The 20,869-nt window shown below is 36.4% G+C and overlaps 1 protein-coding gene across 1 annotated transcript in view; it reads right to left on the reverse strand.

The window, feature by feature from the left end:
- Nucleotides 1-1,751: 1,751 nt before the first annotated feature.
- Nucleotides 1,752-20,869, reverse strand: part of LOC114648008 (frizzled-3) — a 38,084-nt gene continuing 18,966 nt past the window's right edge. Inside the window, exons 4-7 of the mRNA XM_028796780.2 lie at nucleotides 12,794-13,811; nucleotides 10,038-10,186; nucleotides 6,718-6,954; nucleotides 1,752-3,538 (exon numbers count right to left, since the gene is read on the reverse strand). Coding sequence (XP_028652613.1) covers nucleotides 3,328-3,538; nucleotides 6,718-6,954; nucleotides 10,038-10,186; nucleotides 12,794-13,811 — 1,615 coding nt within the window. The 3' untranslated portion in view covers nucleotides 1,752-3,327. The remainder of the gene's footprint in view (nucleotides 3,539-6,717; nucleotides 6,955-10,037; nucleotides 10,187-12,793; nucleotides 13,812-20,869) is intronic.

Consider the following 20,869-nt stretch of genomic DNA (forward strand, 5'->3'; position numbering starts at 1 on the left):
AGCCACACTAATATTTCAGATATTCTGCATAATGTTTTGAGAAACACTCAACAAAAAATATGAAATGCAACTGATAACACTAGCACTTTATTAGACATCTTCAACTATTCTTACATACAAGCCATTTGCCTGTAAGTTTTCTTTAACAAGATCGTGCGTCCGGCTACAAGGTAAATCGCCATATTGCAGAATTCATTATTACTTCAGACTACACGTACAGTACAGAGGTTTTATATAATGACTTAAAGATTTGGGATGATGCTAACCATGTAGGTTAAGGTGACTGAATACATCCTGACTCTTTTTATGACATAAGTTCTCAGATTCAATTAAACCCAAGGACATCTGTTGCATCTAAGCAATTAAATACAAGGAGAATTCCTTCTTGCACATGTGTGAAATTTTTAATTAAACATCTGTACTGTTTTTCCAGTTCCTTTTTTATTTTCACCATTGTACTCCAACTTATTCTGTTTTTCACCTGCATTCATATCATACAGCATTATAAGAAAACCAGTACTACTAACTTGACTTACTATTTAAATAAAATGTTATTACAATTTTTGTTTAAACAAACTCATGTCTTTATTAGCTTATTTGTTTGAAATGGTTATTTGGGGGCAGATAAACTACAAAGAAGGAATGCTGCACCTGCTTTCAAAATCCTACATTTGATTGGCAATAATGGATACAATGAGGCTATTAGAAATAAACTGGATGCATTAGGATTAAAAGTCAAATCGGAGGTAAAAAGCTTAGGGGTAACCGTTGATTGTAATCTGAATTTTAAATCGCATATTAATAAGATCACTAGGACAGCATTTTTTCACCTAAGGAACATAGCAAAAGTTAGACCTCTTATATCATCGAAAGATGCAGAGAAATTAGTTCATGCGTTTGTTTTCAGTCGGCTAGATTACTGTAACGCACTCCTCTCAGGACTACCCAAAAAAGACATCAATCGTTTGCAGTTAGTGCAGAATGCAGCTGCTAGAATCCTTACCAGGAAAAGAAAATCCGAACACATTTCTCCAGTTTTGATGTCACTACACTGGTTACCTGTGTCATTCAGAATTGACTTTAAAATTCTGCTTATGGTTTATAAAGCTTTAAATAATCTCGCCCCGTCTTATATATCGGAATGTCTGACACCTTATATTCCAAATCGCAACCTCAGATCCTCAACTGAGTGTCTCCTTAGAATTCCAAGAGCAAAACTTAAAAGAAGTGGTGAGGCGGCCTTCTGCTGTTATGCACCTAAATCTGGAATAGCCTGCCAGTAGGAATTCGCCAGGCTAATACAGTGGAGCACTTTAAAAAACTACTGAAAACACATTACTTTAACATGGCCTTCTCATAACTTCACTGTAATTTAATCCTGACACTCTGTATATCTAATTCATTATAATAACTATTCATTCAAAATTTGTACTAACCCCTACTCTCTCTTCTGTTTCCTTTTCCGGTGTCCTATTGGTGGTGGCTTGTGCCACCACCATCTACCCAAAGCACCATGATGTTCCAACAATGATGGATGGATTAAAAGCCAGAAGTCTGTATAACCATCAGCATCAAGTGACTCCGTGAGAACCCTAACTACAAAGAGGACTATTTCATTTATGTTAGGTAGAATGCCCAAAGGGGACTGGGCGGTCTCGTGGCCTGGAACCCCTACAGATTTTATTTTTTTTCTCCAGCCTTCTGGAGTTTTTTTTTGTTTTTTCTGTCCACCCTGGCCATCGGACCTTACTCCTTTTTATGTTAACTAAGGTTGTCTTATTTTAATTTCTTATTTGTCTTTTATTCTTCTTTTCTTCATTATGTAAAGCACTTTGAGCTACTTTTTGTATGAAAATGTGCCTATATAAATAAATGTTGTTGTTGTTGTACATGGAGTAAACTGTGGTGCCTGCGGTTATATTAATTAATTAAAGTCATTTTTTTTAACAGAATGATGAACATACACAATTCGTCAGTGCATATTACACATTTTGCAGATGAACATGAATGAAGTAAGGTATGAAATAATAAAATATGGACATTTCAGACTTGGCAAGAACAATCTATTGAAATGGCTGGTCATCTTAGATGTTTTTCTTTGCTCTTTCTGTGCTTGCAGTACAAGGTCTTCTTAAAGCTAGCACTGTAATTTCATGGACAATACACTGGTTGCTGTAACTGGGTATTGTTAAAGCATAGCACCATCTGGAAGAAAGCAATAACAATTTAAAAAACGTTTCTGAATATGGAAGTCTACTTAATTGCACTGTTGGACTTTTAAGGTAGACTTCACAGATATGCACAGACACATTTTGTTAGTCGTGAAGGCCGCATTGTGGTTCTCTCTACTTTTGTCACAAAAGCAGGTGAAGTTATAAATATGCACCTGTGATGCTAAAACTAAGAAAACATCTTGGTTATAATGTAAGAAATACCAAGGTAAAAGTTATATACCACATATACTGAGAGTTCCTAGTTTGTTCCAAATGCTCTCTAGATGATGCATAAAAAAAAAAAAAAGTTTTTTCTTAAATATTAATTCCTCACTGAGTGATGTTGATCCTTTAATTTGTGTTGTGTTTTCAATAACTGATTAAACATTTTAGTAGAGCATTACCAAAGTCCCTCAGGAGATGCAACAAGCTGGCTCTGAATGAGACAATTACTCTAAAATGCAGCTCGTTAGAACAGAATGGATAATTTAAAGCCTGGTTGTGAAGAATAGAAAGTATAGTTTAAGGCCTGGTTGTACAATATCAACTGGCTAAGACAGCAGAAATAAGATTTTTTTGGTAACTTACAGCTTTTTTCCCCCCAAGAACAGACATCAGCTGACAATAAATAATGACTGTATGCTTCAGAAAGTTAAGGTTTAGCATCATTTTGAAAAGAAAGACAGTAATTTAAATTTTAGACAACTGAATCTTTGAGTTTCATATTTACTAAATTTAATAAAGCCCTGGTGACCTACAGCAACATCATTTTTTCTTTTTCTTTAAACACTTCCTATTTCACAACTGATACAAAAATAACCTAACCTATTGTTCGTTAACTTTAAGGCTTTGCATTAGTAGTTACTATCTTAACTACAGCACCACTTCCTCTAATTCAATTGCTAAAGATAACATATGACACGTAAACATTTCAAAATAGTACTGAAGAAGAAATGCAAACATATTTTAAAACCAGTGGTTAAAAATGTATCCTTCCTCACATCCACTGTTTGCCAAATTCAGTTTCAAGATGTGCATTTTGACATTTATTTGAGTCACTGATAACTGGGTGTGAAAAAAAAAGAAAAAAAAGAGAGGCTTATTCCTGACAGTTTTAGGCGCTTGCACCATCTTCCTCAAGAACCTGATTCATGCTAATCCCATGTGTAATGTGGGTAGGAGGATTGTTCAGATCCCGAATACTACTGTGCCTTGACTGGTCATTGAGCCGATGCATGCTGCCTGACTGAGATTGGTCATTAAGCCGTGACATGCTCCCATGTGGTAATCGTTCTTCAACTCCTCTGTAACTGCATGGTGTATACCTGCAACAAAATATAAAAAAGGTTCTTGCATATGAAAATAAAAAGTACAATATAAAATTACATCATTTACATTTTACAGCCTTCAACCTTCCATTTCAAAATTTTGTCAATGTATTTCTAGTAGCTTTGTTTCTTTGATTGTTTCACAATGAATTTACATTTCACCTTACAGAAATACTCGATCCAAAATTTATATATTTTTTTAAATGTTACTTGCTCCAAGTTGTTTGTAGTGATGGGTGAGAAAAATTTTTCACCTCATGTTTTGATGTAGAATGAAACCACCAAAGTTTATGCTTTAATGGAAGCAGGTAGTGATCAATTCTGGACAACAGCCACCACTATCAAAGCAACCATGAAAAAAATATCATGTTACTTGTGTCACATAATTCATGTCAAGTCATACTAAAAACATGTATAATGTATGTATTTTTTGCTAAAATGTTATTAAATGGATTCATCTGGTAAAATGAATGTAGCCTACAACACAGAAGCCCTTTCACATGGTGTCACACTTTTGAATTAAAGACCCAACACTCCCCCGATAAACTGGCCAAGAGTTTTGTCTTTATTATTCTTTTTATTAACAATTCTTTTTTTTTTGTTTAAAATGGCACAGTGCCAGTGTGAGTCATGTAGCTTACTTGTTTAATTGCTGAATTCGGACTGATATTTGATATTTTCTCCTTATTAAAATACTGAAAGGACATGTACAGTAAGTGCCATCCTTGCACTTTTCACAAAATTCATATGACTTTCTGTAACTATCCCAACTCTGATTATAAAAAGAATAATCTCTATGAATAATTCCATCCCACACATGATTTCCATTTTTTTTTTTTTTTTTTATTGATTCAATTTAGAGAAGTAGCTTCTTCTAGCATCAATACAACACTGGGCACACACACATGTAATCATTAATAAACTCACTGGACAATGACAGAAATAAAGTGCCAAGAACATGCATTTTTCTATGTGTCTGGTAGCTAAAGCGCAAAACTAAACTTGGTGTCCCTCAGAGTGCCATCTACTCCACAACAAACCATAAACATGTCCTTAATTTAAACTGTTGACTACTAACTGTCACAAACATAGTAATTGACTACTTACAGAATCAACAATAACAGAGGGATACGCAAGGACAATATTTAAAGAAAAACTTCAGAAAAATACTGAATAGCTAACAGTAAAGAAATTATTAATAAAAACACAAAGAAATTTTAAATATTGTGTAATATATACTACAGTTGTACACCAGTCAACCACAACATTAAAACCACCTTCCTAATATTGTGTAGGCTCCCCTTGTGCTACCAAAATGGCATGGACCCATTGAGGCATGGACTCCACAAGACCTCTGAAGGTGTCCTGTGATATCTGACACCAAGACATTAGCATCAGATCCTTTGTGTACTGTAAGTTGTGTGGTGGGGCCGATTAGATTAAGATCTGAGGAATCTGGACACCAAGTCAACACCTTGAACTGTTTGTCATGTTCTAGCAACCATTCCTGAAAAACTTTTGCAGTGGGGCAGGGCACACTCTCCTGCTAACGAGGCCACTGCCATTGAGTAATGCTGCTGCAATGAAGGGTTGTACATAGTCTGCAACAATCTTTAGGTACATGTTAAAATAGCACCCACATGAATGCCAGGATCCACAGTTTCCCAGCAGAACACCCACCCAGAGCACCACACTGCTCTGCTGGCTTGCCTTCATCCTCTAGTGCATCCTGATGCCTTTTTTTCCCCAGGCAAACAATGCACACGTGCCTGGCAGCCCACGTGATCTAAAAGAAAATTCATCTGACCAGGCCTCCTTCTTCCATTGCTCAATTGTCCGGTTTTGATGCTCATGTGCCCATTGTAGGCACTTTCAGCAGTGCACGGGGTCAGCATAGGAACTCTGACCGTTCTGTGGTTATACAGCCCCATACGCACTGTGTGATGCACTATGTATTAGGACACCTTTCTCTAATGGCCACCATTAAATTTTTCAGCAATTTCTGCTACAAAAACTAATTTGTGAGATTGGACCAGATAGGCTATCCTTCACTCCCCACATGTATCAATGAGCCTTGGGCACTCATGACCCAACGTCAGTTCACCGGTTGTCCTTCCTTGGACCACCTTTGGTAGGAACTAACCATTGCATACAGGGAACACCCCACAAGACCTACTGTTTTTCAGATATTCTGACACAGTTGTCTAGTCATCACAATTTGACCCTTGTCCAAGTCACTCAGATCCTTATGCCTGCCAATTTTTCCTACTTCCAACACATCACCTTTATGAACTGACTGTTCACTTGCTGCCTGATATATCTAATCCTTTGACAAGTGCCATTGTAATGAGGTAAACATAGTCATTCACGTCATCTGTCAGTGGTTTAAAGGTTGTGGCTGATCACATTATCTGTGCAATTATATTGGTGACTACTGGGTTCCTAACTTTAGACTAATCTAGAATGAAAGTCTATATGGACAACATTGCTGGACAAATTAGGACTACATGAAGTCCAGATTACATCTAAATTGCCTTCATCTCCTTTCTCATACATTGTTACATTGTTTTGAAATTTGTTGCTTGGTATTCGTAATAATCTTTGATATAAGTTGTTTTGTTTCTTTTGATGATTTATTACATTTGCTATATATTATTATTTTTTCTTTAAATAACCTTATTTTGGTTTAGATATCTGTCATGTTATTTTAATTTACTATTTAGTTTTTCTGATTATATTGTATGTGTAGAATAATATGTAAACAGTATTGCATGTTTGACTTGATCTAGGGTAGTTATAAATTAATACAATAAATACAAAATTTGGAATAGTGATTTATTGTCTTGATATACTATACAATTGATACTTAAACATATCATATTATTAATTAAAAGACATACTTATTTGTTTTTGGTATGTTTTAATTATTATTTTCTGTATTGTTCAATATTTCCCTGGTGTTATTCTCCAAATATTTCCCCTCTTTATTTCTACATTTTGGATTTTCTTAATGCCAACTGGATGAACTCTTAATACATACATAATATATTTTGTTATAATGTAAACCAGATTAGAAGGTGTTAAGCAGGCTACAGGGAGATTTTATTTAAACATTTCTGTTGCCTGGTAAGAAGAAAGTTTTTGTTATCTACTTAAAATACTTGACATATACTCACCTTCCATCCCGAGAACGATGTAAACTATCATGATAACTGCTCATCTTGCTATGAACACTTCCAGCTTTACTCCTTTGATCATCTAACATAGCAAGATGTGTAGAAGATGCGTGGGTTGAGGTTCCTTGCGTAGATGTGCCTCTAGACTTGCGGATGATAGGTGTGTTTGGGTCTCGTAGCAGAGATTGTGCAAAATCGGGTTCTTGGAGAACTTGTCTGCTCTCATTTACAGTGCAGCTGTTGAAAGGCAAGTATAGATTATTTTTCTCAATTCTAAAACAAAACTGGATGCAACCTCAAATCAAATTAATCAGATACAGAGTTTCCTACTTTGTGAGGTTACTCTGTTCCTGCAAATATTAGAACAACTGTTAACGAGGACAGGCCTTTCAGCCCAACAAGCCCTTCAAAGAACTTCTCCAAAATATCAAGCTGAGATTTGAAGGTCCTTAAAATCAAACTCTCCTATGTTTTTTTGTATTGAGAGAAATGTCTAACATTTGTTTGAAGTCGGCCATTAGCAGGTTTTCAACCATGTGTCCGTATTCTTGAAGATTTTATAGAAACAGCTGGAATTCACTGTGTTAATTCCCTTAATAATTGTAAAGACTTTGATCATGTCATTTCTTATTCTCTTTTTCTTAAACTGAAAAGGCTGAACTCCTTAAATCTCTCTTCATCGATCACCTCATTGTAAGCCGAATTTTTATTAATGTGAACATATAATTACAACTAATATAAATGAAAAAAGTTAGTAAAATTCTTCTATCTATAAAACCATCTATTTTTCCATTATGCATAATTTTTGTGTCTAGTACTGCTTGTTTGTTTCTGGGTTGCTTGTGCAGGACCTTCAACCCTGCATTGTTCTGGGAATACCTTTGCTCAAAGGAACATAGGTAATCTGACAAACAACAGGAGACTATTCTGCTCATCAAGCTCATTTGGTTGTCTCATCTATGTAGCTTTAAAAAGTTTGCTAAAATTTTTAGTTCAACTACATTACTAGGGAGTTTGTTACAGATTCCCATTCATTCTGCATGAAGAAGTGCTTCACTCTTAAGTTTATGATATATATATCAGGGGTATGAAGGCTCGAGACACTTAAATGACCCATGGATTGATTTTGAGTTTTTGTACTACTGTTGCTTATAATTCTGGGGAAGCTTGTACAGTTTTTAAATATTCTGGCAGGAAGTGAGTGACCTTGAAGTATGAGGGAAATTCAGATTTTTTATTGGAGTATTCTTCAAACTGTTCTGACCAGACTTGGTTTCATGGGTAGACACAGAATTTCAATTTAATTAGGTAAATATTAAATATGCTATCACTTCTTTTTTGAACATTCATTTTTACATTACAAAATAGAGAACCAGTTTTTGTGAACCAACCCTGTTCCACTGCACAGAACACCTACACACAGTTTGTGGATTTTCCTGGCTTTTCAAGCCCACTCACTCTCTGTACTGAATTTGCATATTTTTCCCATTTCCACATAATTATTCCCCAGTTTCTCCAGATTTCCTTTTCTATTCCAAAAATACACAAGTTGGGCTGAATGACGTCTGATGTTGAACAGCATGAGTATGTGTAACAACTCTTAATTGTTCCATTTTTAGTTAACCAGCAGTCTCTGGTGTGTCATATTATTGCTTAGATGCTGATCAAATAAATTGGAACAGTTAAAGGTCTTGAAAAGTAAATTAATTTAGTTCAAGGCAAAATAAGCATGTTTCAACAGCAGCAGTAATTGGTCACCAACTAACAAAGGGGCCATTATGACACCCTTGGCCTGGATGCTTCTCAAAAAACATGAGTACAGTACACACAAAGCTACAACCTTATGCATTTCTAAGCTGTTAACAAATTACCAAAACAAAAGCTTGCCAGAGTTAATTTAACAAAAGGTCACAATTAAATGCTTGTGTTTTAGTATGAAGTGCATTCATTTCAGTGCAGAACACGACATTTACTTATAAGAATTTTATTTATGTCCTGTACAACACCTTATATATTGGTGGATGAAATCAATAGTGTGACAAAGTATTTTGTGGACTAACCTTACTTTGAAACTTCTGGTTGCAAATGCTACTTTAAAGAATTATTGTAAATGAAAGTATCTTGAATAATTTAAATTTTGATAGCACCGATTAAGAATTATGTTTCAGTCATCAAAACAAAATGTTCATGAATATATTTTGCATATTCACACATAAGGATAAATACAGTTGATATACTAAATAAGTAAACCAATCTCTCTTTAAACATTCTGCTGAACCCATCCTCAGTCTTTAAATATTCCCAATGCTGCTGGATAGATTGAAGGTAGAAGTCTGGTCCATTAAAGTCTTCCTTGTATGAACTATTTTGCACTGAACTACTCAAAGTATTCTTTAATTTTAGCTCCTTCTTTAAAGAGTGCTCAATTAGTGTCCTCACTGAATCAGACAAATTAAAAGATTTTCTCTGTGTTGCACGTTTTGGAGAACATTTTTAACAAAAGTAATTAAATAAAAATACAAATAAAAAATATATTAAGAAATGTAAAAAAAGGTAAATTACATGTGAGAATAAATGATTAAATTGCGGCATGAACCATTTATTGTGTTGCTTATTTCTTTATGTATTTATTTATTTAATATGCCTTTAAATAAAAACTGTCATTCTCACCCATCAAACTGTGAGAGATTAGTGACAAAAAATTCTAAGAGACCTGCTTCTGGAGGATGCAGTGTAGGCCAGAGTTCCCAAGGCAAGTAAAACATCTGCTCAAAGTTGTGATTGTTTGCGTCCAATGTGGCTATGTGTGCACAAAAAATTAGACAGAAATACTGCGCAAAGAAGGTACTTTAATTCAAGACGCTCTGGATTCATCAGCCTCTCAAGAGATTAAATCTAAAGCGTCTCCTGAAAATAGTTTTCATTTCAAGGCTTATTTCATGGTGTGTGTGGTGTCACTGAAATACAGAAAATTTTAAATAAAAACCATAAAGAAATAAGCAATAGAAAATGTTTCATGCTACATTTAATTACTTATGCTCATATATCATTTTGTTATTTTTATTATTACATTTTACAATACATTTATTCCTTTATTTTTGTCCACACTATTCCAACATGTGCACTATTTGCTACGGAAGTGGGGCTATGGCTAAATATATGAGTTCTGTTGATTTTGGTTTCTTGTGTGCGAGTATTAAAATTGGAAACTGATTTTGTCAATATATTTACTGCAAAGGACAATGTCATGTAACTTCAGATCTTGAAACTAAATCTCTTTTTACATTTGGCACATTTCTACATGTTATTGTTCTACTTACTCTTTTTTACGACGACCATGAAAAAAGCTGGCCCACTCAAAACATGTTTTCTTGCTTCCAACCCAGAAGACAGATGGTATTCCAACAACCAGTGCCATTAAATATTTCATCAAAAAAAGGATAAGATCTGGCCGACTTGATGGACTAGCCTGAAAGGAAATGTTGATGAATCTGATTATCAACAGCAGAAAAGAAAATTATTTCATATTATAAAATATAATTTAAACCAATAAAATATCTGTTAAGAAACAATAATGAAAATCAAAATACTGTACAATAAAAAAATTCCTGTGTTTTCAATTTGAAAACTTTTCATGATGTTGACAAAGAGGATTTCATGGTTTATGCCTCTTAAGACGTGCTCTTTACTGGTTCTTTCCATGTTGCAGTAACATCTTTTGGTGTCTGACTGGTACACCATGACTAGCAAAACACCCTCATGTTTTAAGCATTTTGAAAACACTAATACTTTTTTTCCTAATGCTTGACTTATTCATCTTAGCTGGCATGTGGAATTCATTACATGCAATTTAGTCTTTCCAGTTGAGGGGTAGGAAAGATCTATACTCATTTTGATTTTTGTTAAAAGTAAGGTAAAATAAGGTATTACTTGGATTTTAGAATTACATTTATATGCAGGATTTCCTGTTATAAGCTATTTGGAAACCATAGCGAATTATGTAACAAGCACTATAAAAAAATAGCAAACACATTAAAGTACAACTAACAAGTGGTTGGCACTCTAAACAAGACATTGCATTAAGTGGACAAACATCCATCCATCCATCCATTTTCCAACCCGCTGAATCCGAACACAGGGTCACGGGGGTCTGCTGGAGCCAATCCCAGCCAACACAGGGCACAAGGCAGGGAACCAATCCCGGGCAGGGTGCCAACCCACCGCAGGACACACACACACACACACACACACACACACACACACCAAGCACACACTAGGGCCAATTTAGAAACACCAATCCACCTAACCTGCATGTCTTTGGACTGTGGGAGGAAACCGGAGCGCCCGGAGGAAACCCACGCAGACACGGGGAGAACATGCAAACTCCACGCAGGGTGGACCCGGGAAGCGAACCCGGGTCTCCTAACTGCGAGGCAGCAGCGCTACCACTGCGCCACCGTGCCGCCTGTGGACAAACATAGATAAGTAATAATATAAATTCCATATAATAATATGTACTCTGAAATAAATACATCAAATATGTGAGTACTAACAGGCAGGAATGCATTCAGAGATTATTATTTGTGATAGATGATTCAACGGCAAACAAAAAGCAGCCTAGTGTCTGGTAAAAAACAATTCTAGAGAACTTGTGTAAAAGCGGTAATGACCTGAAGACTCTTTTGGATTGGACATTAAATCTATAGCCACAGAACGACTACTTTATAAACTACATATGCTTTTCTCACATAGCTAACTAGTCGATTACTAGCAGCACTATATGTACAAATAATGGTATCTAAAGAAAACATTTAAGTGCCACTGGGTTATTTGTGTTTATCCAGATCAGGGAGAGAATTGCCAAGATTAAATATTTAATTATCCTTTAAAATGGCACGACACCAGGTACCAGACACACAGTATAAGTGAATCAGTGAATAGCAACAATGTCGGGGTTTTCTCACAGGCTAGTGTTTTGGATGGTACGATTATGCAAAGCTCAAAAAAGTCCAACCAATATTTGTTCTACCATCAGAAACAAATAATTAATAGAAGACCGGGCCTGACAAACGCTGACACGATTTGTACATACTAACAGATGTGATTCTTACCTCAGGAGTAAGAACATGGGAATAAGTAAAGAAGTAAAAAAATAAATAAATAAATAAGTAGCCAAAAAGATTGCAAAATCATTGCCGTCTGCTTACTTTCTTGTAATTCATAATGATGGGAGGATCAGGATATGAAGACATGAGTGTGTGGTGTGGTAATATAATGGTATAGTGATTATGTACTGTATGTGTGCAAAGTATGAATGTCAAAGGATATGCAAACATCATTGCCAGTCAGGTTTATGGTGTAATAATACCACATACCACAAGATTAGGAAAAGTCTACAATAATTCCATGAAAAAGTGACAGTTTCAGTAATGGGATCCCCAGGTACCAAATCTCAGTTGAATTTAGCATCTCTGGGATGAGATGTAACAAACAATACATTAGGAGTGTAGACAATAACCACTGGACACAACATGACCCTGCTCTGTTTACATTTTTGACACTTTGCCAAGTCTATGCCCTAACAAATTTAGACTGCCTTGAGTGAAATGAAGGACTAAATAACTTCTAATTAGGAGTTCTAATACAACTGTCTTTAGTGAAGTTATCTGATGTATTCTGTCGTTAAAAAAATAAAGATTTATAGTCATCAATTAAGTGTATATAATCTGTGTTAAGGCTTTTGTTTCAAAGTTAACCATTTAGTTTGAATGATAAACAGCAAATATTAATACCTCCTAGATTTCTTCTTCTTTCAGCTCCAGACATTATCAACTAAAGAGTAACATTATGTCAAAACCCAGTAGAATAAGAATACAAAATTATATTCTCTAAGGTAAACACTTCAGATGTTTGTCACTGTTAAGCATGCAACCACATTACTAGTAATGAACCTCAGGAGATAATCAAGGAATATTGCTTCATTTTTAAGTCAGACAAGATTTAATTGATGAGTGAGGCCATTGTTTATATAAAAAAAAACACAATATACATATTTAAAAAAGACTGAATTACTTACCGGGTATGGACATGGAATGTGATATTCCCTGCAGTGCTCTTGTACCCATGTAGTTTCCCAAATGTGTCGATAGCTCTGTTCATAGAAGTAGCATCCAATGACCACAAGCAGAGGCACTAAATACAGAATGCTAAACACACCAATTCTAATCATGAACTTAACTAGCTTGTCCTGGTTCTCCTTCTCCAGAGGAATCTCAATGCGCACACGGTTCAGTGAGACAATCCCAGCCAATAGGAGAGATACACCAACAAGAACATCAAGACACAGTGGTGCAAGTACAAAGTAGCGTAATGCATGAACATCATAAAGACCTACAAAGCAAACTCCACTAATACTGTCACCTTCAATTTTATTCATGGCTAGCAAAATAACAGTTAGAGTTCCTGGAATACCCCAAGCGCTGGCGTGGAAAAGTAGAGCTTTCTTCTCAATTGCTTCACTACCCCACTTGGGTACAGCTGCCAAAAACCAAGTTATAGTGAGAATAACCCACCAGACACTTCCAGCCATCGTGAAGAAATACAGAACCATGAACAGAAATGTACAAGCCTTATTATGGGAACCTTGGGTCACAGTAGATGCCTTGAAATTTCCTGGACTGGCAGAATTGCAGGCCACTCTGTTTTCTAGAAGAAATCCAATAAAAAATACCAGCGACACCATCATATAGCACACAGCATAGAAGATAATTGGCCTCTCAGGGTAACGGAAGCGAGTAACGTCAATAAGGAAAGTCAAGAATGTGAACAGCGTGGCAGAGAGGCATACTATGGAGATAACGCCAATAAAATAACGTGCAAAGGACAGCTCTTCTCTGCGAAAGTACATATTAGGGCAAGGTGGTGAACAGTCACGCACACCTAAAAATGAATATCCCAGGTCAGGTTCAATTTTTAGCTCTCGTGGGCACCAAAATCCATAATCCCGTTGCACTGCCACAGAGGATTCTTCTGCATTATCCATATTTGTTAGAAGATCAACTGCACGTGGATATGATTCCTCACAGTCAGGAAATCTGAGAACAATAACACAAAAGTGATTGAGAAAAAAGTCTGAATGTTTAAGATTTACATTTACATGTACATTTATTTGTTTGGCCGACGCTTTTACCTAAAGAAATTTATAACATTTTAGATACAATTGGTTACATATCTTTTTTTGTTTTTCCAATTGAACACAAACGGGTGAATTGACTTGCTCAGGGTCACACAACGTCATTGCTGGGATTTGAACCTACAACCTTATGGTACACATTAAAAAAATACATAATTTAGGATTTTGGAGTATATTAAAAAAAAGTGTATTTTAACAGCTTTAACACTAGAATTCCTGAAGCCTACGAAAAAACTCATAATCCAGGCCCACCTTTAATCCCTTCACATCTCTCCATTCAGCATCTTTTGTTTTGTAAATGTGTCGATTAGAACAAGCAGCAAGCAGCCTGCTATCCCATCCCCCCACTGTCACAGAAAGGGCAAAAAGCTCTCTCAGCTCAAGCCTCGTTTATCAGGGAGTAAGGTACCTGGAGCTGTATAGGGTAAATAATATATTGTTATTTGGAACACATGCATTTCATGTGTGTTCCAGGTCTACAAATATCTACAGTATGTAAGTGTAGCATGACAGAAAATGCAAGAAATTACAAACTTTTTTATGTTTTAGTACTAATGACAATATTTTGACATGAAGTGTATAATGTGTGAAGACTGAAGTCCAAATATCAAATAAGCACTTTCACAAAAGGTACAAGTATAACAAAACAAGCTCTCTTTTATTCAAGACTATAATCGAAGAAAATGAAATCGGATTAGTGTACTTCATTGTCACGACTGCTTTAGTAGTACAGTGGTAAGAACGGCTGACTCATAATCAAGAGGTCATGAGTTCGAGCCCTGCCGCATCCCAAAATAAACATTGAGTTGTGAGCTGCTCTTATTGTTACTATTATACAACAAAAACATACATTTTATTTGAGTCTGTAACAGCCGGTGTAAATGTATGGTACTTGTAAAGGTTAGCGTTATTTATTTATTTTTTTTTAAATCAGTTTTATTCTATCAGTCGCGTTCACGCTCCCCCTGATCTGACACCGCTGTTTTAAGATGAAGAAGTGCTATAACACAGGTGAACTCAGATGAGGATGAGGGTTCTACATCGGAGAAGGAGAACAGAAGCCCTCCCTGCAAGAAATGTCCACTAACATATAAGAACAACGCAGCTGAAAGATGGCACCATTTGGATGCAGCAACAGGTCGGGCATCATCCTGCCAGTCAGTCTGCCCCACACCTGTCGTTCAACGAAACAGCATGGCTTACAGAGCTCGCCAAAGTATTGTGCAAAGTCCAGTTTGTGATTATGTTTTGTGATGGTCTTTATATAAAAACATTTATATGTTACTTATATAAAAGCCAGATTAAATGTTATTTACCTTAATTTATATACATATCTTCCTACAGCGTAAAGTCACAAGTAAACTGCAGCGCTTCCTCTGTCTGTGATTGACACAGGCATGTTCACAAATTACATATGTACTGCAGTGACTTTAGGTGCATAAGCTTTATGACCTTAGTCTCAGAAAGTCTTTCTCCCGTGTGGCAACTGGGATCTTTACCTGAACAAGATCAAACACATTTGCGTAGGGTGCGACAGGAGAAGATAAAAAAAACTGTATAAATATAATAAATGTTAACAGCAAAAAAAAAAAAACTGTAGTACAATTAGTGATTAAAATGATTAAAATATTTAAGTGCATGCATATTTACATTTAAGCAGTGTTTAATTGACAATATCAATTAATTGTGTATGTGAGAATATACTGTAAGTATATTTGTAGTTATATACAGTATATGGAAGCAAGGGTCTGTAACTCCTATCAGGAATCGTCATCAGAGGAAAATGATTAGACTTATAGGAATCCAAGGCAATATATAGCAAATCAGGAGGGGAGAGTAGGTGTATGGTAGGCCTATTCAAATGGCGGCCTGCAGGCCACATGAGTCCCAGAAGCAACCTCCGAGTGGCCCAGCCCATGGTCCCAAAAGCTTTCCAGACTGCATATGTGACCAAAAATAGGTTTGGCAATCATCTAATTTATTTAGTTCGGCAGTAGCAAATGAAATCATTGAAACGTTACATTATTATATTGTAACAGTTGCAAAAGGCCATTTTTTTAATTGTTGAGCGTATGTGCCGTTAACATATGTGTCAGTACGGGCTCTCCTTGCATATCCCTGAGCCACATAAAGGAAGGTTTATATACCGCGCTGGGTGCAAGAGAGTCATGGTGAAAATTATGTCAGAGGTGAAGATGTGCATGGGAAAATATTTTAAGTACAGTAATCCCTCCTCCATCGCGGGGGTTGCGTTCCAGAGCCACCCGCGAAATAAGAAAATCCGCGAAGTAGAAACCATATGTTTATATGGTTATTTTTATATTGTCATGCTTGGGTCACAGATTTGCGCAGAAACACAGGAGGTTGTAGAGAGACAGGAACGTTATTCAAACACTGCAAACAAACATTTGTCTCTTTTTCAAAAGTTTAAACTGTGCTCCATGACAAGACAGAGATGACAGTTCTGTCTCACAATTAAAAGAATGAAAACATATCTTCCTCTTCAAAGGAAACAGAGAGTAAAGCAAACAAATCAATAGAGCTGTTTGGCTCTTAAGTATGCGAAGCACCGCCGGTACAAAGCTGTTGAAGGCGGCAGCTCACACCCCCTCCGTCAGGAGCAGAGAGAGAGAGAAACAAAGTCAAAAATCAATACGTGCCCTTTGAGCTTTTAAGTATGCGAAGCACCGTGCAGCATACTTAAAAGCTGCACACAGAAGGTAGCACCGTGAAGATAATCTTTCAGCATTTTTAGACGAGCTTCCGTATCGTCTAGGTGTGCGAACAGCCCCCCTGCTCACACCCCCTACGTCAGGATCAGAGAAAGTCAGCGCAAGAGAGAGAGAAAGAAAAGTAAGTTGGGTAGCTTCTCAGCCATCTGCCAATAGCGTCGCTTGTATGAAATCAACTGGGCAAACCAACTGAGGAAGCATGTACCAGAAATTAAAAGACCCATTGTCCGCAGAAATCCGCGAACCAGCAAAAAATCCGCGATATATATTTAAATATGCTTACATATAAAATCCGCGATAGAGTGAAGCCGCGAAAGGGGAAGCGCGATATAGCGAGGGATCACTGTACACCGCACTGCTGAGGGGATGACTGTGAATTTCAACAAGAGGCTGGTTACACCTGTGCCAGAATAACGAATGAAGGGCTAAATATGACACCACTGGTCATCAAAACAAAAGGTAGGCATGCAAAACATTTGAAATTCCTCTGCCCATCACATAGGTCCCCTGTTACGAAGAGGTCTTTGCCCCGTGGAATTCAGTTGTTTCTTCTGATTTCGCGCAGGCACACTAAGGTGTGATTGTCACCGATCTCCTTGTGTTCGCACATCTTTCCATGCCATTTCTCTTTTGATTGAACGCACACTCCATGCAAAATGCCAGCCTGTCCATCAGTAAACAAGTATGAGCAGTTGCCTGCCTGCTGTTATATCATTCACAGAGCTGTGATGAAGTCTGAGTTTAAGGTTGCAGGTATTTTACTGTTGCTTTACTGGGCTGCTCTGTGATTGACGGAGAACAGTAAACTTTGTTAAAATGGTATCAAAAATGCTACTTTGTTAGTTGTTACTGCAGTCATTTTGGCGTGCGCACAATATGTTCTGTTACCAATAAATTCTTCAACGGGAGCTCATCAACAAAGAAAAATGGAAAATGATTTTGTAAAAATAATAATAGTAATAACTATAATTAATGATTCATTACTTGATACCCAAGAACTCTGTACAAAGACATTTTAAATAAATGTACTAAACCATTTTTATGCCATATGTGCAGCCATGCTCTCAAACATTTACTCAGTTTTTTTCTGGGGAAAAAAAAATTCAGAGGGAAAGGCGTTGTGGAACTCAAATTTAACATCTGTCATATAAGTGATTAAAATCGTGAGAATGAAATAGTTTAAGTGCCATGAAAAAAAAATCCCTTGCCTATCATTACCACCAATTTAAATTGGGGGAGGATCTCATGCTTCAAAAGGGAACCAAATGTTATTGCTAATACTGTGCACTTTTTTATGCACTTTGAGATGTTCCTGGGTCAGATGTGAACAAGATGTTTATTTTTTTTTATTTCAAAAGCGGAAAAAAATGACTGCTACTACATCATATTCTATTTAGTCATACTTTTTTTGGTGTTTTCTTATACATTTTTTGATGTCCCTTTGTCAAATGTGACCAAATTTAAAAGGGAAACTATGAATAAACATTACTTCTTTTTAACATTTGTCATTACCTGCTGAAAATGTCTGGCCGAGCTAAATTTCTTGGTGTGAAACTCTTGCCCAAATGGAGTTGTAATTGAATTAGTCCTGGTGTATGGGTTGGGTTCGGAGGGTGTTGGTCATGTAGTCTTATTTATTATTTGCATGTTTTCCTTTTCAAGCATGCATATGCTGGGTTAATATCCAAATGTCTTAATTGCATTTTCTTTGGATAGCCACTTTTTAGCCAGTTCTCTGGCACTTTAAGTATTAGCTGTGAATTTTATTTGCACCGAGTTCCAATTAAATGTGAGTCCAGTCAAACTTGTATGTGTGTAAATCAGAGGCAGTGGGTTCTTTCTTCTGACCGCATTTTGGTGTTCCTGTATACATGTGGCGAGTGTTTTTGATCTTTGTCCCATATATACCGCTGGGAATTAATCATATGGTATGCTATAAACCGTGTTCTGTCTCTCTGCTGCTGATTTCTTGCTTTTAGCATTAAAAAGGACTGCGCAAAGTGTTTGTAGGCTTGTGCGCCATTTTGATGCCTGATATGGACAGGATACATGCTTTACCTTCTGATACTCCGTGATGATAAGGAAGTGTGTGGCAGGTGAAATGGGGGGTCAGGTTGGAGTCGATTGCTTGCTGGGGTCTCCAGCATCTCTCCCATGTAAGCATTGTCTGATGAATGTCTTTATACGTTTACATACAATTTTTTTTTGGTTAGAGAAACGGTAAAAAGTACTTTTCTTTTAATTCAGCATTATTTCAGACAGGTACGTTAAAGAAAAAAAAACAAACAATATGACAGTTTATAATTATGAGAAGCATTTTATTTTCTTAATACCATATGTATTAAGAATACTAGGGGGCTCCGCCCACTGCTTGCTTTGCTCGCCAACCCCTGGGTTTGGTCCTGCGGAAATACAATTTAAAGTGTTTTTTGTTTCATGGAAATTGTTACATATGCATTATGTTCACTTTTTATTTTAAAACTTCAGTAAAAACAATATTTGGAATGAACTTTTCTTCAAGATTGCATTGAATTTTGATTCCTTGTTTTGTCTTACAGCATGATAATGCAACATAGAATTGTTTCTTTGTCTCTTATAAATAAACCGAATTTTTCAAATGTTTGTCCTTGTGATTTGTTAATTGTTATTGCAAAAGCTATTCTCATGGGAAACTGTAAAAGTTTTAATATGAATGGCATATCAAGATCTCCTTTTTGCCTGAACACTGTTTCGAGTTCATTCAATAAAAATAAGACTTTCTGATAAAACAATCTACTTACGAAAGTAGGAATATCCAGAGCCGATGTAGCCGGTGGAATTATTCTCAAGAAGCTGCGTATTTCTGGCCATTGTGGATTGCATGTCATTGTAAGAAATAAATCTGGCCGACTGATAGTTCTGGATATTGCCATTGCATCATGATAAAACTTTTGCAATGCTCTTGGACTACCTTGATATGATGATGGTAATATTACTGTTTTACCTATTTTGAATATGTCTGAACTATTGATATTTGAATTTTGAACGTGATCAATGAGACCTTCCATATGTTCCGTTCTAAGGTTAGCTTGATTCGATTTAATTAAGAAGAGATGATTAGCTGCGACTTTTACATACGCATTAATAATGTAATGTTGCAATAGATGTTGAGATGATAGAAGTGGTTTAAATACACGGTAATGTATCGCTAATTTTGATCCGAAATATTGTGTGGGTGTTATTCGTTTTGCTGAATGCGTGTGTATCGTGCCAAAGTTTTTTTGGAACCTTTCAAATTCCACTGCTTTCATAATCTGTAACCTGCTCTGCATGTGTATGGCGCCAACGTGTTTGAATGTCTTTATGAAGTTCTACTGTGTCTTTTATTATTTGTCGTTTATTTCTGACCCCGTTTGGACCAGCACGGTTTTCAATTCCACTTGTTCCAGGCTGATTATTACTTTCCTCGCCTAGGTCACCGTCTCACGGGAACATGCTTCCAACGGATGTCAGTATGACGTGACTTGAACGTGTCGCGTGTCATCTTTAACGTATCAATTGTTTTAGAGCTGCTCTTTCTTCTTCGCTTTGCAGATGACCGTGATCTCATTTGAAAATGGTTGAAAGTAGGGTGGGGCAACAACAGAGAGGTTAGATGACCGTGATCTTGTTTGACAATGTTTGTAAGTAGGGTATGACTTGCCATGGATGTCAGTATGATGTGACTTGACCGTTGCTTGACTGTGGTGGCTCTGAGGCTAGGGAGCTGCACTGGCAATCGGAAGGTTGCCGGTTCGAATCCAGTAAATGCCAATATGGACTCTGCTCTGTTGGGCCCTTAAGCAAGGCCCTTAACCTGCAATTGCTAAGCGCTTTGAGTAGTGAGAAAAGCGCTATATAAATGCAAAAAATTAAAAAAAAAAAAAAAAATTAATGTGTCGCAGGAAGTGAAAGAGTGTCTGCCTCTCTGAAGTGTCTCTCTGTCTCTCAGAAGATCACGTCTTGTCACAAGATTTTCTTTTATAATAGAAAGACATAAAAAAATACTTTTAAACAACCACGCTTATACTAAGTTAAAAAGTGTACTAAAAAGTAAGTCTCTCATACATCACTTGTAAAATAAAAGGGTGGGCGCTTTTCATCAATCAACATTCAAAAAACACTTTGTGAAATCTTAGCAAAAGCACCCACACCTTTTGTTTTATGAGTGATGTATGAAAGACTTATTTTTTACTTTTTAGTACAGTTT

The sequence above is a fragment of the Erpetoichthys calabaricus genome, chromosome 3 (genome assembly GCF_900747795.2).
Source record: "Erpetoichthys calabaricus chromosome 3, fErpCal1.3, whole genome shotgun sequence".
In the NCBI taxonomy this organism is placed as follows: domain Eukaryota; kingdom Metazoa; phylum Chordata; class Cladistia; order Polypteriformes; family Polypteridae; genus Erpetoichthys; species Erpetoichthys calabaricus.